The sequence below is a fragment of the Barbus barbus genome, assembly GCF_936440315.1.
Source record: "Barbus barbus genome assembly, chromosome: 7".
Taxonomy (NCBI): Eukaryota; Metazoa; Chordata; class Actinopteri; order Cypriniformes; family Cyprinidae; genus Barbus; species Barbus barbus.
The window spans coordinates 14,882,830-14,906,670 of NC_136735.1; the positions used below are offsets into that span (position 1 = coordinate 14,882,830).

General features: G+C 38.7%; 1 protein-coding gene across 2 annotated transcripts in view; it reads left to right on the forward strand.

The window, feature by feature from the left end:
• LOC306873165 (neuronal membrane glycoprotein M6-a) overlaps positions 1-10,706 on the forward strand; it is a 56,320-nt gene extending 45,614 nt beyond the window's left edge. For both annotated transcript variants that reach the window (XM_079422252.1, XM_079422251.1), the window contains exons 2-7: positions 1,798-1,990; positions 3,032-3,188; positions 4,609-4,762; positions 5,440-5,516; positions 6,503-6,568; positions 8,591-10,706. In XM_079422252.1, the coding sequence (XP_079278378.1) occupies positions 1,798-1,990; positions 3,032-3,188; positions 4,609-4,762; positions 5,440-5,516; positions 6,503-6,568; positions 8,591-8,743 (800 nt within the window). In that variant the 3' untranslated portion in view covers positions 8,744-10,706. The remainder of the gene's footprint in view (positions 1-1,797; positions 1,991-3,031; positions 3,189-4,608; positions 4,763-5,439; positions 5,517-6,502; positions 6,569-8,590) is intronic.
• Positions 10,707-23,841: the final 13,135 nt, after the last annotated feature.

Here is a 23,841-nt window from a genome sequence, read left to right on the forward strand (position 1 = left end):
CATCGCTTAAAGCATCCTTACTGAATAAGTATTAATTTCTTTCAATAAATAAATCTTACTGACCCATGAACAGACTACAGACTTTGTTCTTAAAATGTTCTGACGTATAATGATGTATAATGTCTGACATTACATTTTCATGTTTGAACTGAAAACAAAACTAAATGAGAACAGTCAATGCATATGAAATGTTTGAGCACTGACTGAAATTCCAGTACTAATGCACCATGTGTTTAATAAATAAATATTGTTATAATTTTTTAATCGGCGCATTACTAAAAATCAGTCAGGCTTACATAATGCGTGTTTTGATGCAGTAATGCTTGCCTGCTCTCCAGAGCATTTATACTGTGTTCAGAGCTGCAGGCTCTTCTCAAGGTGTAATGGAGGTGTAAGTCTGTTTCCCCTGTAACAGCTGGGTCAGTGCTGCAAAATACACATTATCCACACTCCTGTAAACAGCAGGTTCTGTGGCGCAGCTACAAGGGGTGAGGAGAAAGCAGATACAATGCCATTGCACCAATAGCAACTCTGCTCAGTGGGAAGATGGGATGTAAGCTCAAGAACCGCGAGTGTTCAGCTTCAGCTGTATCATCTGTATTAAATCTTTGCTTGAAGGTTTAAGAGGTTGTGCTGTGAGCATTTAGCCTGCTTGACTTACTGAGTTCCACAATAAGGACTCTTATTTTTCTTATACATATACATAATAGTGAATATCCTCTGAAGATCCACTCTTTATGTTTTCCTGTACTGGTGGGCTTTGTTTATGATAACCCATAAATCATTGCTGCACCGTGCTGCAGAATAGCCACCACTGGTTCCATTCTCTACTTGCAATTTTGCAATCAATATTGTTTGTGTGTTGTTGAATTGTGTCCATGAATCTCTCAGCTGTGGCAGTTATGATTGGTTAGAGTCACAGTAAACTTCCTCTCCTGTGACCTGTGTGGGAATAAATGTTCTCTTGGCCTGTGCAAATACAATTTGCTTTGCACTTTCATCCAGTTAAACTGTTACCACTCTGAGTTAGGTAATGGACTGACAGGACTGTAATTCAGAATTTTCATCTGTTGTACATAAACATTATATATATATATATATACATGTCTGTTATATATATATATATATATAACTTATACATAATATATTACAAATTATGAATATATTTCCACCTTGTTTTAATCAATTTTAATCAAATTCAACTTTTTTTTTTTTTTTTTTTTTTTTTAAATACTTTTACTCAACAATATACCTAATTGAGTACATTTTTAAAGCCTTCCCTTGATTCTACTTGATTTGAATTTCTTTGGCAGCTCTACACCTGTACTTATCAACATAATTGGCATATGTGACCCTGAACCACAAAACCGGTCATAAGTAGCATGGGTATAATTGTAGAAATAGCCAACAATACATTTGTATGGGTCAAAATTATCGACTTCATGTTCCATGAAGATATTTAGTAAATTTCCTACTGTTATATATGCATTGCTAAGGACTTAATTTGGACAACTTTAAAGGCGATTTTCTCAACATTTAGATTTTTTTTGCACCCTCAGATTCCAGATTTTCAAATAGTTCTATCTCGGCCAAATATTGTCCTATACTAACAAACCATACATCACTGGAAATGTTATTTATTCAGATAATTGAGATAAATCTAAATTTAAAACATTTAGCCTTATGACTGGTTTTGTGGTCCAGAGTCACATATATGGATAGCAAAGAAATGCTATTGTTGTTATACACACTTGCTCTTATAGCAGTTATGGACTGACTGTTACTCTTTGTTCCCAGGGTGCTCTGAATGCTGCCTCAAATGCCTGAGTGGGATTCCCTATGCCTCTCTGATCGCGACCATCCTGCTGTACGCTGGGGTGGCGCTCTTCTGTGGCTGTGGTCATGAGGCTCTCTCTGGAACGGTCACCATCCTGCAGACCTATTTTGATGTTGTTCGGTCGCCTGTTGATGCCCTGGATGTCTTTACCATGTGAGTGTCACAATACCAAATTCTTAATAAAAAAAAAAAACATACAGTCAGGCTGTGCTCTGTGTTGAGTCCAATTGATGCGCCATTAATCAACCTACTTCAAAAATACTGTACATGAATCTATTCAATTTGTCACCAGTTCTTAATAATGTAATACTAACTGAAACACAGTCAAAAATCACTGACTTACAAAAATTGCTTATAAATTTATTGTTATGCTATATTATTACCAAATGTTGGATTCAATCATTTTATCAGCTTTTCTTGTTGATTAAACATTTATTTTCTTTCAGTTGGCACAAGTTTTGTATTTCTTTCGGAAGTAAATGATTGTATTGTAGGCCTCATTGATCTGAACTTATGCACCTGTGTTTCAAAGGTGATAATGAGCATAATGAGAGCTTTACAAGCAATTTTTAGAAGGCTGATGATTTTTGAAAGGTAACGTGGAAGCACAAGGATTTGTAGGGACAATACAGAGTAATTCCTGTAAATTAATTCATTGAACCTCGTGTTTACATAATTCAGCCTTATAGGAGTGGAGACTGAGGGGAGTTTCTTCGACACACACATTTTCCCACACACATATTTCTAAAGAACAGTGATACACACAGAAACACAAGATCTACCATGTTAGGTTTTAGCATCGGTCCCATTTAGAGAATTAAGTGTTCTGAAATCGCACCAGATCAGCCAAGCACACCTGCTCACCAGAACTCTACTGGTAGGAAGGAGAGCAGGATGGAGGATAGAACGAAATAAATGAGTGGGTGGAGGAAGGAATAGTGGCAGTGAAGCAGCATTTTTTTCAGCCATTTTCTTCTTTTACCAAATGCTTTGAAATAAGGCTTTGAAATTATAAAATGAGACCGTATAATTGAATTTAATCTACACACAAAATCAAGTGAATTAGGTTCTTCACAAAAAACTTTGACACCAGTATACTTCCTATTACCTTATTGAATTACCATTGTGTGCAAGATAAGCACAGACACTCTTTTCTTATGAAAATGACTAATTATTCTTGTTTTGCTTCCTTAGGATTGACATCTTTAAATATGTGATTTATGGAGTGGCAGCAGCCTTCTTCGTCTATGGTATTCTGCTGATGGTGGAGGGATTTTTCACCACTGGGGCCATTCGGGATCTCTATGGGGACTTTAAGATCACCACCTGTGGGCGCTGTGTCAGTGCTTGGGTAAGATCAACCACCCATCTCAGAGAACTAATGCACAAGCTGGAGGGCATGTTAAGTAATATCATGCAAAAAGCAATGATCTTGAAATTGTCCACCACAGAATATTATATAAAATTATATTTACTCGCGCAGTATTATAAAAATTGTTTGCACTAAAGGAAATCACATACCTAAACATAAAATTGTGTCATTAACTAGATCATGTTAAAATTTTTGATGAAATCTTGCTGACCCTGCATAGACAGCAGTGCATGTGACATCAAACAAAAATTACTACTTTATTAAACAAATTCTTCTTTTCTGTGTCACTCTTGTGACGCATGTTCACAAGATGCATACTTGTGGTGTTGCTGATGCAGGAGCTTCATAAAATTAAGGTTGAACCACTGATGTCACATGGACTATTTTAACAATGTCTTTACTACCTTTATGGGCCTTGAATGTGTCAGTGGCCTTGCTGTCTATGCAGGGTCAGAAAGCTCTCTGATTTAATCAAAAATAACTTAATTTGTGTTCTGAAGATGAACGAAGTTCTTACAGGTTTGGAACAACATGAGAGTTAATTAATGACATTTTTCATTTTTGGGTGAACTATCCCTTTAAATGAGGCATCAGAACATTGTGAAGTGACATTCAGCCAAGTATGGTGACCCATACTCGGAATTCGTACTCTGCATTTAACCCATCCAACGTGCACACACACAGCAGTGAACACACACACACCGTGAACATACACCCGGAGCAGTGGGCAGCCATTTTATGCTGCAGCGCCCGGGGAGCAGTTGGGGGTTTGGTGCCTTGCTCAAGGGCACCTCAGTCGTGGTATTGAGGGTGGAGAGAGCGCTGGACATTCACTCCCCCCACCTACAATTCCTGCCGGCCGGAGACTCGAACCCGCAACCTTTGGATTACAAGTCCAGCTCTCTAACCATTAGGCCACGACTTCCCCCCCCCACTACTTGAAAATAATGATTTTTATGGAAATAGAAAAAAAGATGTCTGACGTGATCTAATTCCAGTATCAGAAAGTGCTTCAAATGGCTGATAAAGTCACCGCTGTATCATGGGTTCCTAAATTTGAGTTACTGAAGTTATGGAGTTTACATACCCAAGTTAAGACTGCTCTGTGCAAGCTCAGAATTGATTGTGAAGACAAAATATAGCATTAAAGCCAGACTAAATTATGCCTGCTCTTAGCCCTAGTAGTACAGTATACAGTTGTAATTACTATGTATGTATTTATGCCACCTCTGAGCAGCATTATACAGTGTGTAAAGACACATCAGTTCCACTTCATAAGCACTTCTATGCCACATTTGCAGTATAAATCACTTGTATTTAATTAATTCCATATGGTATAGTTTGAGAATACTTGAAAGTTATCAAGAAACACATACTTATCTCTTTCTGTCTTCCTCAGTTCATCATGCTTACTTACATCTTCATGCTGGCTTGGCTGGGAGTTACAGCCTTCACCTCCCTGCCAGTCTTCATGTACTTCAACATCTGGAACACCTGTCAGAACACCACACTGATGGAAAGTTTCAACCTTTGCTTCGACCTGCGTCAGTTTGGTGCGTAGCTTCTAAGGAGACATGTTTTCAGTCATTTCTCATGTTCTATGCATACTGGTGTAAACAAAATACTTAGCCAGCAAAATAAAATATGGATCTATGGATAGGAATGCTGCCTAGTATTTTCTAGTCAGATTCAAGCACATCTGGATTACTAAAGTGAATAGGTAAGCAGCGAATGCCAAGTCTAGTTGGCTGTAGGGCTGGCTGAGATTACTTAAAACAACTTAGAAGTTGTTTTATATGGCAGTTTATTTAATGTTTTAGTGCAGTAATTATTGAATGCAACAGGCAACATGCATTAGACATCCAAGAGCAGAGGATATTGAAAAATAACTCATTTATTATAAAAACTATATATTTTTTTGCAACAGCTAAATGACAGAATACATATATAAACACTATTAAGATATCATTAAACACTCTTGGAACATATTAAAAAACACCATGGTGTATCATTACTGCTGGAAGCACCGTTATGACATTAAAATATAATAAGGCCATTTTAAAAAAGTATTGCAACATAAAACATTGTTAAATCACCACAATTGATCTGTTATAATAAAATGACCTAAGCTTGACTACAACTGAACACTAAATGCCAGCTTTGACATACCTATTAATGAATGCATTATTAATGAATCTGCCATCAGCATCTTACTTTATTTGAATTGCAGGAATTGTGTCCATTGGTGAAGAGAAAAGACTGTGCACTGCTTCCGAGAACTTCCTCAAGATGTGTGAATCTAATGAGGTCAGTTGGCAGTTCTGAAGCAAGGCCTATTTTATCCTGACTGATGGCCTTCATCTAAATTCAGTCTGCCATTACAGTCAGCGACCTATGGCATAAAAGAATTGTTGGGAGTGAGAGAGAGAATATGAATAAATTGTGAACCTTTCCATGCTTTTAAGTCTGAATTCACACAGTGCAGCGGGGATTCCTTCATATAAATATGTAATACTTAAAATGTAATATTTATTTGCAAGATTGTGTAGCTCCTTGTATGGACAGTACCACAACTCATATGCCAGTGGATGCTATGCTTTCACAATATTATTGTTATTATAGTAAAGATGTCACAGTAGCCCAGAGTTTATCATTTTAGACCGTTTTGAAGATCTAGGGCCAGATTTACAGCTTGCACAAGCATGATTTACTAAAGACACGCAGTGATAAATTAGTGATGCCCTAACAGAAAAACCACACGCACTTCACATGCTCAAACACATGTTAAAATCAGATGTGAAATATGTGAAACGCATATGAAACAAGCATGTGGTTTTGGAACATTTTAATTGTGTAAATGTGTGAAACCCATGTGTTCACATATTGCCCACACGTGTCCACATTTGTTCACATGGGTTTCACACATTAGCACCATTAATTATTTTCAAGAGTGTCATGTGCATTTTATGTGTTTCACATGCATTTCACATATTTCACATGTGATTGAGCATGTGAAGTTCATGTGGTTTTTCTGATAAGGGTGAAAAGTTGTGGGTTATTTTTGAGTCTGACCTTATAGCATATGCATATGAGTTTTCCTTTTAGGCACCAAATTTATGGAGAGTGCAGTGTGATTTACTATGATTTATGGTAGTCAGTTTACCAGTATTTGCACCATTATTTATTTGTTTAGTAAATCTGGCCCTGGATTTATCTGTACTTCTTAATGATTTGTCAGTGAAAACCATCCACGTTTCTCCTCTTCAGAGACTTTTTTTTGTCTCTTTCTCCAGCTGGATCTGACATTCCACTTGTTTGTCTGCGCACTTGCGGGGGCTGGAGCAGCCGTTATTGCCATGGTGAGCTTTTCCACTGCTGTCTCTTACGTTCTATCTTTCTTTCTTTCTTTATTGCTCTGTTTCTGCATTGTATGAATTTTCCCTGAATCTAAATTTCCTTTCAGGGCAGTAAATGAAATATGGATTGATTTATGAGTTTCATTAATTCTATGAATGCACTGACACCTGCATGAGAGGTAATATGAAATCTAAGCACAGCAAATATGTTATAGAAATCAATTACTTGTTTGGAATTACAGCTTGTCTAAAATGAAATTGACATCCAAGGCCTCTTGCAAAATAGTGAGTGAGCAAAGAGAGAAGGAGACAGAGAGAGGAACACTCATAGTTGAAAATGCAGGAGGTGTTGTTGCCATGGAAACAGAAGAGGAGAGGGAAGGAAGGAGAGCTTGTTTGGAACGGCGATAAGTGATTGCGAGACACCATTTTCTGTGAGGCAGCTTTTCTACCCTTTGGTTTGAACCTTGGAAAGCTGTTTTTCATTGGTTAATATAAGAGCTTATGTAGAAGATAAATATAATAGCAACAAATTAATTTGATGCAGTCAATACACTAAGTGTTTTTGCACGGCATTGTGCTTTTGTCTTTGGCTTAAGCTTCCTTACAAAAAGCACAATGCATTTGTTTTCTGCAAAGGCAACAGTCTGGCATCATTTATGTGAGTTAATTGCATTCCAAAATGGTTTGGAAATGAGAAAACAGCTTGGACATTAAGTACTTTGAAACAAAGGGTCTACAGAATTGGATCATAATTTGTACTCTTTTGATTTATATAATTACATCATACCTTTCAGGGAACATTGCTGCATACTTGTAGTTTGCTGATTTGTACAGCAATAACGCCACCCATTGGTGTACAGAGGAACTTCAGCAAAAAGAAGCAACTGTGGCATTGCAATGGAACTACATGAGCCATTTTTGTCCTGGGAGTGCATTCATTTTACCATAATTTTCAGAACCATCCAAATCTAAAGGGATAGTTCATCCAAAAATGAAAATTTTGGCATCAATTTTTTATTCTGTTGTTCAAAATATTATCACAAACACAGGCGTTTCATACAATGAAAGTAAATGGTGGCTAAAGGCTCCAAAAATGCACCCTAAAGGGCATTGTAAGTCTTTCCCTTCAGTCATGGTTCTCATTTGTATTCTTTAAAAATACACATGAAAATGGAGTAATATGAAATAAATTTGGCACATCACAATTGGTTACAAGACCCACAAGAACCATTGATGCTGTCTGATTTCTTTTGATGCACATATTCAAATATACAAAAGGATGAACAACATTTAAGCGCTTTGGGCAAAGAACAAGATTATCAGTAAATAAAAAGGCATCAAAGGGTTTATTTGGAGCTTGTCAGCCCTCGTTCACCTTTCACTTTCAGCATGAATAAAACATCCCATACTGTTTTTCACAGAAGAAAATCATACAAGTTTGAGAGTGAACAGGAGTTAGGAAGGCAGCAAGTAACCTTCTTCCTTTCTATTTTTCAATGATCTGGCTACTGTGATAGGTGGTGGCAGTGTCTGTCCTCATCCGTAACCATGTCATTCTGACGTCTAAGAGCACGGGGAGGTACTGCACGCGTTTCTGAAGCCAACTCCGGTCTGGGGTGTCCCTCCCCACATCCCGACACACTCTCTGTCCACCAAGGGCCCCACCACCATCACCCACGACAGCGACTTTCATAACGACGTCCCTTAATTGGCTTGATTAAAATGACACCCAGGCTCTTCCATTTGCAATATTGTTTCAGTCCCTGTCCTTCCCCCACCTCCCCAAGTTAACCCACAAGTTACAAGCGATAACCTGTGTAAATGAACCAACTAACCTGGCTTATATTCAGCTTGATCTAGTCACGACTGCATCTGACGGTGGAAATAACAGATTTTGTTGATCTCCAGTCTAAACTGGGCCACTAAACGCCCTCAAAGTCTCCAAAGTAATACTTTTTTTGAGTAAAGATGGGTCATCAGCACTAACACTAACCCTCCCCTCTAACCCCTGTGTTGCTGTAGGTGCACTACCTGATGGTGCTGTCGGCTAACTGGGCTTACGTGAAGGACGCCTGCCGGATGCAGAAATATGAGGACATCAAGTCCAAGGAGGAGCAGGAGCTTCATGATATCCACTCTACTCGCTCTAAAGAGCGTCTGAACGCATACACATAAAGCACGCACTCAAGCGCACACATATAAATATGTATACACACACACCAACACACACAAGCATGCCCTTCCCTTCCCTGAAGACACATATAAACGAAACTTAACTACGTCTAATTTCCATGGTTTCCAGGGGTTTGGGATCGGATGGGATGGGGAGGTAAATAACTGTAACACTTGCTATGTACGGGTGTGACCCAGAATGTTGGTCTAGGGACGTGCTTATCGTCTCCATTGCAACGTCTCTGACTACCCAGGATTTCGATTTTGTTTCTTAGTCCTTGTTCTGATTTCATTTCTCCTCTACCTCCCTTTTCCGTCGACGTGTTTGAGAGCACAACCTGATAAACACACCAAGTTGAGTGACTTCTCTTTTGTACCACATACGTTTAGGTCTCATTGGGTCTTGTTAGGGGGTTTGGGTTTAGCCAAAGGGATTACAGAACACTTTTCACCTTTTTGTATTACACGCCGATGATTTACGCTCACCCTATAAATGGCTAGTCATTAGATTTGCTTTAGACTTTTTAAAAACCAAATGTGACCAAACTTGTAACTTATGATTTACAGGTTAATCGCTCAAGCTGCCACACTTATAGCAGCAACAGCACAAACAATGTACAGATTCTTTTTCCAACAAATTCAGTTTTGGAGTGCCAGGGATTTTAAAAAGTACCTTAAAGTGACTTTTACTGCTATACTGTAGCTTGGCCTAACTGTATATGCTATCTGTGCGCAGTATTAATGGAAGGTGTGACACTGGTGCTTAGTAATGTTTGTTGAGCTTTGACAGAGATGGCTGCTGATTGGGAAAGAAGGACCGAGAAAGAATCAGCTAGAGCGGTCAAGTCGGATTTGCCTTGGGAAACTCTACGGATATGTTTTCTCTCATCCATTGCAAGCCATACTCTCACATGCAAATAACATTTTCAGGTGTTTTATTGCTTAGTTTTAGCTTTAACTTTTTAAATGCAAGTATTCAAACATAAACAGGTTTTTCCGTCATTCCTCTGAACTGTATATATCTCTTTAAATGTATACACATTTCATGTCAGTTTCTAAAAGACATCTCGGCAGTCAGTGTTAGGTGATATTCTTGAGATCGTCGTTCATATCGGAGAAGTATAAATCTAAGTGGAAAAGTTGATTGCAACGACTCTGCCAAACACTGTGGAAGGTTAAATAAACAAGGTATTTACATGACATTCGAACACGTTTCGAATAAAAACAAGAAAGATATGGATGTACAAGCATGTGTTACTCCAAACTCAGTGTTTTGGCTCGGTCTTGCCGATTTCAGTTGCCCTACATTTGCAGTACTTTTGTCGGTGTCTAAAAAAAACAAAAATAAAAAAACAAGCTAGTTTTTGTGCACTTATGGACCATTGTGAGTTTTTTGGTGTAAGTGCATTTGGAATCAGCGTTAAGTCCCTGTACTCTTATTAGTCATGTAGCTTTTTTAAAAACCACAAAAGAAACTTGTGTTAGGTAAAAACATAAATATAGTTGTTATTTGTGGCATGGTTATGCATCCAATGATAATAGTTTTAACTCAAAAGGAAAAAAAAAATCCTTTATTTTGATTTTTACACTTATGACTGTCTTGCTGGGGTCAATTATATTTTTTTCTAAATGTGCAGTATTACAGTTGCTACGCTAACAATATTAAGCTAAATATCTTATTAGGTTGTAGTGTTTGAGTTTTGTCCTTTTCTAGTTCGTGATGATTTTTCCGAACCATGTCTTAAACCTATTCTTGTTATAATGTTGCGTATCCAGTATTACCCTGACATTGCTTTCAGCTTTATCCACATACTAGTTTTTTGTACTTTCACTGAGAATGCTTTGTAGCAGGCAGTAAAATTAACCGGTTTTGTACATAAATGTGCCAACAGCTTGACAGTGGCTTTTTTCTTTTCAAACTGTAGGAACAAACTTGCTTGCGTAAATAAAGACACTTGTGTACTTGTTCATTTGTTTTGTTTGTTGTGTGCGTGTTTGATATGTACTTTATTTTGAGGTCATGTAAGTGAGCTATTATAAAGCCCGTCATTCTTGCATGTACTGCATAGTTCAAAACAATCCATAGTTAAAATGCATTGATTTTTACTGCACATGGAAATGCATGCTTACAGAAAACATTCAAGTCTGAGAACATGCAAGCCTTGGCATTGCAACAACAGCAATGGCATTTTTAACCACACTTTAACCAGAATTGTTAGTCATTCCATTAATCTAAAAATAATTTAAGGTTCATTTATAAAGTGTATGCAACTCTTTAAATGTAATAATCAGTGATTGAAGCAACAAAAATTTGCTTTAATAGCCTTATTCACCAGGAAAAGTGTATATGGCAAGGAAAAACTAAGTATAGGATGAGGATGATATTTAGAGTAACGTCTCAGGTTACGTATGTAACCATGGTTCCCTGAGAGGGAACGAGACACTGCGTCCTCTAGAGGTCGCTATGGGGAACTCCATCTACGTGACCCGTGTCTGAAGCATATATACAAAAACACCAAATATTGGCCGGCGACAGCCTATGACGTCACTCCCGGTGCGACCACAGTATAAAAGGGCTCCGGGAGAAAGCGTCATCCACTTCTTCGTCTGAAGATGTATCCGAAGCATGGCCTAAAGTCTAGAGGAAGCAGTGTCTCGTTCCCTCTCAGGGAACCATGGTTACATACGTAACCTGAGACGTTCCCTATCAAGGGAACTTCGAACTGCGTCCTCTAGCGGTCGCTATGGGGAACGATATACCCACGCCGCCATGCTGAGGGAAGTGCATGCCATTCCAAAGGCGAGCACTAAGCATCAACTCATATCAAAAGATAAAGGAGTTGTCCCTGGGATGAATTGACGGGTGTCAGTGACATTATCCCCTTCGGCCAAAGGCCTGAGTTTCATACCCCGGAACTTACCTGATAGAGGCCGGACCTCCTGGACCTAGGGTAAAACTCAAGGCTTGGAATCAGAAAGAAGGATTCCTTTAAGGGGATACGACCAAGCGCTTAGGATAGTAACTAAGCCTGGCCTGTCACCCAGGGGCTACTGCTTGCTCAAGAGCTCGCTGAAGGAACTGTATCAACAGATCCTTAGTAGTAGCCCCCGTTCAAATAGTATCACTGGGGATACATAGGTAGAGTGGGGCCCAAGGTGAAAACCGGGGCCTAACCGACTCAAAGAATGGGACGAAGCCTCAGCGCGTAACCCATACCATACAGGATTTTTAGAAAAAGGCCGCAAATCACTTGGTGTGCGATCTTACCACAGCATGGCTTTCAGAAAGTGCCCAGAGACTAGCGTGCGCACTTACCATAATCATGGATTTGAAATTTCTATTCTCCAAATGCTCTAGCTTTAAATAACGTTACTCTCTATCAGATGCTCTCTGGAGGGAGCAGCATGCTCATAGTCAAAAGTGACCCTCTAAGAGAGGGGAGCAATGCTATCTCGACCAGCAAAGAGAGCTCCTGAGGGAGCAGCATGCTCATAGGCGACCCTCTAAAATGAGGGGAGCAATGCTAGCTCTACCAAGACAGAGAGGATACTCAGCACATATATATGTAGAGTGGGGCCCAAGGAGAAAACGGGCCTAACCAACTCAAAGAATGGGCATGAAGCCGCAGCGCGTAACCCATACCATACAGGATTTTAGAAAAGACCGCAAAACACTTGGTGTGCGATCTTACCACAGCGTGGTTTTTAGAAAAGTGCACAGACTAGCATGCGCACTTACCAAATATGGATTTTAGAAACCGTATTGTCAGATGCTCTCTGGAGGGAGCAACATGTTCATAGATGACCCTCTAAATGAGGGGAACAATGCTAACTCTACCAAGAAAGAGCTCTGGAGAGCGGAGAACTCAAATCTCAACATGAGAGGGAACTCAGACACTCAGAAGGGAGCGACACGCTCATAAGTGACCCTCTAAATAAGGGGAGCGATGCCAGCTCACCCAACAAAGAGAGCTCAGAAAGGGAGCAACATGCTCATAAATAACCCTCTAAAGTGAGGAGAGCAATGCTAGCTCGACCGACTATGAGAGCAACCTGACAAGGAGGCCTAGATAAAGGCCTGACGTGCTGAGGTTTCTGAATAACGGAGCTCTGAGAGCGGAGACTCGACTCTCATATGAGAGGAAACTCGGACGCTCAGCAGGGAGCGGCTCATAGGCAACCCTCTAAGTGAGGGGAGCAGTGCCAGCTCGACCAACAGGGTAGAGCTCGGAGGGGTACAGCAGCAACGAGGATCAGGTTGTTAAGTAACAAAGCTCTGGGAGCGGAAACTCTACTTACAGCAAAAGAGTTTCAGACACTCAGGAGGGAGCGGCATGCTCATAAATAACCCTCCACATTCTAGGCGAGGGGAGCAAAGCTAGCTCGACCTACAAACAGAGGGATACCTAACAACCCGAACAAGCTGCTGGAAATAGTATCAGGGTAATAGGTAGCTGAACAGAAGGCAACAAGGGGTCAGGGAAACTGCTACTTAAAACCCTAATAAGGGTGAGCAGTTCTAACCTAAACCTCTATGCACCTATCATGGCCTCGTTTGAAGAACAAAAGGGCCAGACTAGAAAATGCTGCTCCTCCGAGCCAAAGCATTGTAATAAAGTTGCTCAGCACTACACCTGATACCAGCCTGCAGTACTGGAACAAAGGTTAGTTCGAATGGTATAAAACACATACCAGCGAATCTGATAAAATTGGATCGTACTCACCCATCCATGGATCCCGCGCAGAAGAACGGTCCAGTTTAGGGGCTGAATAAGAGCGCAGGAGGTGCTCACCTAACCTCGGTCAGATGGTAGAAAAAACTGAGGTTGCAGGGGAATTAAAGAGGGGAAGATGAGGGCTTTAGATGTACAGGCCCCCTGAGGGAAGGAGAGATGTTCAACTCTACCCTTGCCTGGGCGAGAGCATCGCAACGCCTCGTCCGGACCACCTCCCTCAGGTCTTGCTACCTCTCTTTGACCCACGTCACCCTGAAGCCCTACCCGCAGGCGGGGAAGGGCGCGAGTCGCGACACTAGCCTTCTGTTCCCATTTCTGATCCTCAGATCGGGATGGGCCAGGACCCCTGCGCTGTTTGAGCTCAGACCTGGACCTTCTCGTTTAAATGAAGGTTTAAAAAGCCGCTGAACGCGCCTTCGCCTCCCTAAACCTTTCAACCACCGACTCAATGGAGGAAACCGGAGCACTGAGAAGAAAGCCCCTCTCTCTCTTCTCAATATCTGCCAGGTTCACCCACAGATGTCTCTCCGTTACCACCATGGCCGCCATAGAACTGCCCATAGCAGAGGCGGCCTGCTTAGTGGCTCAAAGAGCTAAATCAGTGGTGCGGCACAGCTCAGCAACCTCGTCAAGTAAAAAAAAAAAATAATAATTTTTTTTACAAACCCTGACTTTTATCCAGGTCTTTCAACAGATCAGCCTGATATGCCTGAAACACTGCCATAGTGTGTAATGAGGCGACAGCCTGACTGCTGCTGCGTATGTATCACATTCCAGTGTTTTTCTTTTTCCCAGATGACGTCAGCAAAATCACGTCATTGTCATCCAACAGCTCGCCCTCGCTCGTGGCAGACGAGCGCGAGAAGGAAAATCCCTTCTATAACTCGTTGGCCAGAACCACCTGCAAACCCCATGAGCTCATTTTCCCCCGTGCTTCAGCAGTGGAGGGTCCTGAACCGCGGGAAGCAGACGGCTGCCCCTCTTTCCTCGAAAAGAGAGACAGACGAGAGCGGAGCTTTTAGAAAAACGCTCGCAGTACATGCAGCGCGCAAACCAAAGACGCAAAGATCATGTGAGTCATCAAGCATCAGATAACGTGGACACGGATGCACACATCTCTAAAACGCCTTGCTAGTGCTCGCCATTACAAAAGTAAAGCATACTTACCTCGTAAGATGCACGCTTCAAACAAAACAGTCATTGAAGACGAAGAAGAGGATGACGCTTTCTCCCGGCGCCCTTTTATACTGTGGTCGCACCGGGAGTGACGTCATAGGCTGTCGCCGGCCAATATTTGGTGTTTTTGTATATATGCTTCAGACACGGGTCACGTAGATGGAGTTCCCCATAGCGACCTCTAGAGGACGCAGTTCGAAGTTCCCTTGATAGGGAATCAAGAATCAGCAGGGGGAGCACATTCTTCAGGTACATGGCTAAAGAAAGTTCATCTGTTCATCTCAACTGTTTTAATTAATATAACAACTATTATAAATATTAATGCAATGACTGACAGTCCTTGTATGTCAAGGTGGGACCTGAAAGTTCAATGCTCTGAGCTAACCAGATTTATATGTGTGAACATAAAAGCAGAAGAAAAAAAAATCTACAAGTTGAATACAGATTTTATTGGAAAGTTATTATATAATATCTATTTACTCACCCTCGGGCTATACAAAACAGTGAATGGGTGCCATCAGAATGAGAGTCAAAACTGCTGATAAAAACATAATAAATCACATAAACCCACACGACTCCAGTCCATCAATTAAAATCTTGTGAAGAGAAAATGGTGAGCAAGTGATGTAATGCTAATATTCTTCAAATCTATTCGGATGAAAAAACAAACTCATCTACATCTGGGATGGCCTGATGGTGAGTACAGCAAATTTTCATTTTTGGGTAAACTATTCCTTTAACATGGGGTTTTCAGCTCTGCTGTTAGGCCTTTGTTGAAGAGCGGCTAGCAGCAGCCCACAAGACCCAGGGGGAGTGGTTGGATCCAGACCTAAACCTACCCATCTCCACCCCCTGATCCCTAAACCCACACATCTCCACCCCCAAGATGTGGATCCAACCACGCCCCTTGGATCTTGTGGGCTTGCAGCTAATTGGCTTTGTTTGCGCTTTTTTCATACACGGAACAAAACTGTACTGTTGTCCGCGTCACATTATGTCTCTAAGAGCCTGCAATGCAATTGCTTGCCAGTAGGTGGCAGTGACCTAAAACAAAATCCATTTTTGTGACCTATGGTCTGCAGCAGATAACATTTTACTTCACTGTTGATGACTGACACACAATATACAAAAATCTAATTACAAAATCTATTCTTTCAGTGTACTTACAAAAGAATGTTAAATGTTTAAAGATGTGGAATACATTGTTTTCACAATTACAGCAGCCAAAGTGGTGTGAATGAAAAATTGGCATCTCGTCTCTCTTTGCTTTTCATGTCTCACATCACCCACATACCATGTCCACAGCTTTGCAACCAATATTTTAAATGTGTATTTACATTTGCATTACACTGAACATGCTGCATTCTGTCAGTGACATCTGCAAACAATTTGTACCTGGCCATACAGCATTACAAATCAGCCAGAAAACACCAACTGAATGTGTCTCTACTCCTCAGTGCCCAGTTTAACAGGTGTGACATCTAATTTAACCCCAGTCTAAGAAGGAAAAAACAGCCTACCTCAACAGATTCATAAATGTGAATATGGCAAGGAAAGAGCCACTCTCTCCATCTCCTTTGGGATCGGCTTGGAGACATGGCAGATTCGTTAGCATACACAAACTTGCATGGATATCAGACTACTGAGCCCGTTTAGCAATATAATAAATGCCATGATAGGTAAGCCATTATAAATATCTTGGGCAACTAAAGAAGCTCCTAAATCATGATTTTGTACAGCAACTTGAAAAAATATGTTCCATCATAATAGGCCTCACCTCCATCAAATGGGTTAACTGTGTTGTTTTGGGTCATTCTGACACGGTTTAGGCTTTAACAGATTAACCTTTTGGCCCGGAACCTCATAACACCCTATACGCAGATGTGATTTGTCAATATAAAATGCTTTCACTGTCACCATGCTCAGGCACAAACAGCAAATTGTGACTCTTGAACTGTAATTTGTCATTTCAGGTCAATTTGATCCAGTAACAGCTATGCTGGATTCTTCATAGCAGCAGCACGTACAGGTTATACTGAGCACTTTAGAACATTAAAGAAGTCAACAGTGTGCATTTGCTTGTCAAACCACCTTTGCTCGACTTCCCATCAACTGATACTAAAAGCAATTGTTCTCTAACAGAGACCACATGTTCTTAAATCTCATTTCACTTCAATCCAGAGTGTAATATCTGAAATGCAGAAAAAAACCAACAGCAGATTCTTGTGTTGCATTGTGTAAGGGGCATAAACATGAGTGAACATGTCACATTCATGAAGTGCCTAGGGTGCACCGTGTCCCGCTGTCAGAATAGCCTTCACTTCTATAGCAGTCATTTTATGGGAACAAGATCAAGAACAGAAAGACATGAGTTTTCAATTATTAAAGAGGAGAAATTGCATTATACAGTCTGTAAGTCAACAAAGTAAGCCAAAAGGATCTTTAGTGCTGTCTGTTGAAAGTGGGAGAAATACGAGAAAACAATATTGACTGCTAATGTACTTCACCTGTCAGAGAGAATCACTTTTACTGCTGTACAGGGAGTATTTTCCTAAATGGACAACTCAATAAGATTCTGAGAAGGTACAACATTTGAATAAGAACTTACATTAAAAAATGCATGTTCTAAGTATTAAATCCGCCATGTTGTCTTTGTCATGTGACTTACAAAATCAGTTGCTTAGCTGTCATTCAAAAATCCTCTCCCATTGCTTCATGGGATAGTAGGCTACAGTGTGTTTATCAGATGCAGATGTGTTTTTTAGATGCAGTTTTATACATTGGGTGGCCAGGGGGTGGCCAAGGCAAATTTAGGGGGTCCATAGACCATGAGAGAAAATCAGTGTATAACTCCAACTTGGCATAAAAAAAAGCATGAATAAATCCAACAATTGCTGATTACTTCACATTACCCCACATTAGCTATACATTCCTACTGTAACTTCAAATGTTAGTCTATTGAAAATTATTTCTCTTACTTCTATCATCTCATTAACCAGTGGTTGGAGCAAAAGGTCTAACATTAACTGGTAGACTACAGTGAATTTTGTAATTGTTGTTCAGGGAACTTCAACTTACTTCAAACAAGGTGGCCAGCTTTTGAGTTCAGCCTGGAGTGAGAATTATTCAGGAATAATTAACAAGCTTGCGATTAAGTACACCACCAGTCAAAAGTTTGTGAACAGTAAGATTTTTAATGTTTTTTAAAGAACACTTTTCTGCTCACCAAGCCTGCATTTATTTGACCCAAAATACAGCAAAAGCAGCAATATAGTGATTTTTTACTATTTACTATAACTGCTTTCTGTTTGAATATATTTTAAAATGTAATTTATTCCTGTGATTTCAAAGCTGAAATTGTTTCAGAAGTCATTCTAATTTGCTGCTCAAAAAATACATAAATAATAATAATAATAATAATATATATATATATATATTATGCTGAAAATAGCAGAGTAGATTTTTTTTCAGGTTTCTTTCTTTCAGCATTTATCTGAAATAGAAACATTTTGTAACATTGATTTTATCATCATTTTGATCAATTTAAAGCATCCTTGCTAAATAAAAAAAATCTATAATTAAATATAAATTTCTATAACCCCCCCCCCCCCCCCCCCCCAACAAAAAAGTAAATAAAAATAAAATAAAATAAAAAATTGTTAATCCTTTTGAACTTTTTTTTTTTTTTTTTTTTTTTTTTTATATTCACAAAAAACTAACCTTTCATTGGATAATAAGAATTTAAAATGGGGGAAATATCATTATGAAATAAATGTTTTTCTCAAATACATGTTGGACACAATTATTGGCACCCCTAGAAATTCTAATGAGTAAAATATCTCTGAAGTATATTCCCATTCATATTCACAATTTTGAGCACTGCAGGGTGATTATGAACATGAAATTATCCAGCCATGGCTTCTTGTTTCGCAAAAAATAAATAGGAGGGAAAACAAAGCCCAAATTCCCTTAATCATCCATCACAATGAGAAAAACCAAACAATATATTTCTGATGTGCAGCAAAAGATAATTGAGCTTCACAAATGAGTGAAGTGGCTTTAAGAAAAGAGCTAGAGCAGTGAAAATTCCCATTTCCACCATCAGGGCAATAATTAAGAATTTCCAATCAACATAAAATGTTATGAAACTGCCTGGAAGAGGATGTGTTTTTATATCGTCCTAATGCACGGTGAGAAGGAAAGTTCGAGTGGCTAAAGACTCTCCAAGGACCACAGCTGGAGAATTGCAGAAAATAGCTCAGACAGCAACATAGTTTTGGCCCAGATCCAGTCCACATCTGGCCCGTGTGAAATCCATGTGGGCCAGATGTGGGCCGGATTTGGGCCGACACTGCCTGGGAGTTGAGTCTCGGGGTCAGAAAACCTTCAAAAAAAAAGAAAAAAAAAGTGGTTGGAGCAACGTTAACTTGTAGACTACAGTAAATTTTGTAATTGTTTGTAAAACTTACTTCAAACAAGGCTGCCAGCTTTTGAGTTCAGCCTGGAGTGAGAATTATTCAGGAATAATTAACAAGCTTGTGATTAAGTGTGATCATGTGACACTGAAGACTGGAGTAAAGATGCTGAAAATTCAGTTTTGATCACAGAAATCAATTACATTTTAAAATATATTCAAATAGAAAGCAGTTATTATAAATAGTAAAAATATTTCACAATATTTCATGTTTTTTCTGTACTTTAGATCAAATAAACGCATGCTTTGTATGCAGAAGAGAATTCTTAAAAAAAAAAAACATTAAAAATCTCACTGTTTAAAAACTTTTGACTGCTAAAACACTTCATTTTCTCAATTTTTCTGAACTATACTATACAAGGAACCCTATTATTAAGGTGAAAAGTAACAATTGATTTGTATACGTTCATAATATTTTTAATAACATTTTATAATAATCTATACATTTTAATTAATTATAATAAAAAAGAAGAATATGAATAAATATATAAATGTAAATTTTGCTGAATTCTCTCTAGTGTACATTTTTCTCACTAGTTTATGGCCACTGAATGGATTTTCTACTGCCGTCTTTCCGCGTTTGAAACACTCATTGAGTGATTACATGAAACACTGTACATTCAGTAAATTGTAGTGTATCTTTCAACATGGATAGGATGTTCGTTCAATGTTTAATTCGTGCTAATAAGAATGCACTCATGCTTCGCTTGAACTGAGGCAAAGCAGGAATGCGCATGATTCATCACGCCACTAAAGAGCTCCACAATTGGATTTATCATTTGACATTCTTAATAAAACTAACAGAATTTGAATGTTGAGACTTTGTTTCCTATCAGAAGTGACTGCTGTGTCCTGTCCGTCAGCTCGTTGTTTGTCTGTGTCCTCTCTTCACTCCGTGAGAAGAGAGCGCGTGAGAGGCTGGAAATGAACGAGATTAAGCGCGATGCGGACCACCAGATCTTGACTTCGAGGCTAAAATAAACTCTTCTTTCAGTACGATTAAACAAAGAAAATGAAATAGTAGCATATTAATTACTATCTTAATTAATCATCTCAAAAAGTCCTTGAATTCTTCTCTCTGTCTCTCATGTTCCCAATGCTTTACCCCTTAGCATGCAAACATTTTTCTATTAGAGTCCAGGTGCCCATCAATTAATTATGGAATAGTACAACCTAAAAAGAAAATTCAGTCATTATTAAGTCTGCCTCAAGTTGTTCTAAACTAATTCCAAACCACAGCTGTTCTTTTTCAATAGTTCTTTCACAGATCTCCATTTTTCAAGGGAACTCTGCTTCCCTTCACTTGCATTATATTGAAAAAGAGCAGCATATAAACTCTTTTTTTTATCACTGATGAAAGAAACCTGCTCTGGTTTTGGTACATAAAGAGCTGAGTAACTTATGATTGAATTTTAATTTCGGAGGAAGCTATTCCTACAATAAACCAAAGCATGTGTATGGTCAAGGCCAGTAATTTAATTTACCAATTTACAAGCACAAAATTTCATTATTTCAATTTCAAAGTATATACACACTACCGTTCAAAACTTTTAGATCTGTAAGATTTTTAAAATGTTTTAAAAGTTTGAAATGTTTTTTTAATGCTAACCAAGGCTGCATTTATCCAAAATACAAAAACAATGATACTGTGATGTCAAAGCTGATTTTTTTATCAGCTATTACTCCAGCCTTCAGTGTCACATGATCTTTCAGAAATCATTTTAATATGCTGATAATAATAATGTTAATAACCAGAACCAATAATATAGAACCAAAGCTAAGTTTTTGATTTACTTACTAGTTTGACTGACTAATGTACTGTGGAAATTTCTTCTCATTTCAATGAACATTCAGACATATTCAAGTATTAGAACGGGTAATTAGACCACTGTAAGGTAGAAAGGTGTACGCTGTACGTACACCATAAATCTGGCATCTCTTCTGGGCATTTAGCTTCATTAGTTCTTAGATTGGCTATTCATCCCTCAAGACATAAGACATATGTACTGAGCCAGGAGAGGAGATGTGTGTAGTGTTCCAATGGATCACCTGTGAGCAGCAGCAGGACAGAGCATATTATGTGTTGGCATTCCTAATTAGCACACTGTTGAAATTGAGATTGCCAGCAGTCTCTATTGGTTTTATAGAACTAACCTGGAATCCAGTTCTCCAATCCAAGTGATTTCAAATGGAATGCTGACGACCCCTGCACAGGCTTGTTTAGATTCTACAAAGCTCACCTGCATGTTTTCCAAGCTCCATTATGAAATGAACATGGTAGTTCAAGGACCTGATAATAAAATTACCCTTACTAAACAAAAACACATGGGAATATACTGCAATATATTAAACAATGCATTTACATATAAGGGAAGCTAGTGCGATAACACTTTAGTGTAAGAAACAATTCTCACTATTAACTAGTTGCTTATTAGCATGCCTATTATTAATATACTGGCTGTTTATTAGTGCTTATAAAGCACATATTCTGCATGACCATATTCTACACCCCTAATCCTCCCCAATATCTAAACTTAACAACATCCTTATGAACTATTAATAAGCAGCAAATTAGGAGTTTATTGAGGCAAATGTCATAGTTAATAGTTTGTTAATAGCGAGAATTGACCGCTAGTGCTTATATTTTTTAATACTGCAATATATTCATGAACTAAGTGTATGGTTATTGATACATATAAAAAATGATAACACTTTATTTTTAGGACCAATTTTAACTAGCATGGACATCACATCACTAGAATATTGGCTGTACTTAAAAAGCACATATTAATGCCTTATTCGACATGACCATATTTTAGATCCCTAAACTTAAGTACCTTACTAACTATTAATAAGCAGCAAATTAAGAGTTTGAGGCAAAAGTTGTAGTTAATAGAATTGAATAGAAATAGGGCCTTAAAATAAAGTGTGAGGAAAAATGTATAATAGCAATAAAGACAAAAACTGCACTAAATTTGTTTTATGCAAGTAATAGCTTTATTGAAACTATTAATTCATTTTACTTTCATGAGTTAGCCTAATGCATGAGATTGTATAAAGCTGAACACATTGTCATACACTTTTATTTCACTTTATTTTTTGGTTGCACATTTCACATAAGAAAAACTGCATGTCTTGTTAAAATCAGAATGAGATTTGAAAAACTTAATGTATTGAATATCACAATATATAATTTTCCATTTTCTTCATAATTCTGTACATACACGTTTCCACACACACGCACGCACGCACACACATAGATGCAGATGCACATCTATACATTATAAAGTGTATTACTGAATATAAATTTACACACATTACAATATAGTAACTATATTGTCACTTATTTTTCAGTATATAAAAATTCCTTGTGTATTATTCCATATATTGTGATGTACAAAATATATTATTCTGTATATTTTCAACGCATATTTTTATATATTGATCATTAATGTATCTAAAAATATATTACCTTTGTGTGTGGGATAATAGAGGCCTAATTAGACAATACATCATGTATAGAAGTGCTGATGTCTGCGCAACATTGGTCAACATATTGTATCAATACCCATAGCTTTGTATGGGAAATACTCAGTAGGAAAATAATTCTCTTGCCGTAGTCCAGCAGTGTGGCCATGTGCCTCCGAGGTTTCCTGAAGAGATGGGATATCAACGGTTTGCTGCCTGGCATGTGGCTGGCACAGATGGAGCTGAGCTATTCTTCCCACCAGGGAAAGCAAAGGATAAGAACGTCCGGCTCGCACCACAACCCTCGGGTGAAGCTTGAGTGATGGGCACCTGGAGGCTGTGATTCTCAAACTTAAACTTTAATAAAGCCATTTCCATTCACAAATGTGTTACAGAACCCTCACGTACTATACTTATAAACATTGCTGTTGCTAAATAGGGGTGAGATTTTTATAGTTAGGCCTCTGTTATCTGGCTAGACCGTAAAGCACGTCCTCATCAGAGGTCCTTGTGCAATGTTCTCCTTGATGACAGCCCTGCTTATAAATCAGGAAACGGAATGTCTGTTGATTAATTCTCAAATGCATTATTCATAATCTCATATGTCCATATTTAAAATCTCTTATTAAACATTGTGTGGAAATTTATAAATATGTATCTATGATAAACACAGTTGCTGTGAGGCAAGCAATAGAAAAATTTGGCTTTGTATTTTACATTTCTGCCTCAGGTTTGTAATGCATAAAACATAACAGAATATGAATCCGTTTTTTCATTTTGAACAATAATTGCCTTTCTGAGGGAGCGACCTCTCATGACACATTGCAGCCTTCTTCTGAGCCCAAGACTTCACTGTAATTGAGACCAGTTTCCTGTCTTATTGAGGCTTAATGTTGAACCACAGCCAAGCTTCACACGTCTTGTCTCGGTCTCCAATTTTATTTTAGTACATTTCAAAGCCCAACCCTTCTTTTTGACAGTGCATGGATTAGCGCTGTGGTTTATGGAAGTTATTTTTAATACCCTGCCTGTTGCTAGGCAGGCCTGCAAGCATTGATGCAACGTTCTGCTTGAGTTGCAGCATGGTTAATTGAGGAGAAAGTGGCCACGTTAATGCTAATGACCACGGCCACAGAAAAATCAAGAGAGGGGGTGGGTGAGAAAGCCAGATAAGCCAGAAGGAAACGATGAGGAGAGAGAAAGAACTAGTGGAGGATGCAGTCATACTGATTTTGCATTAAAGCCCA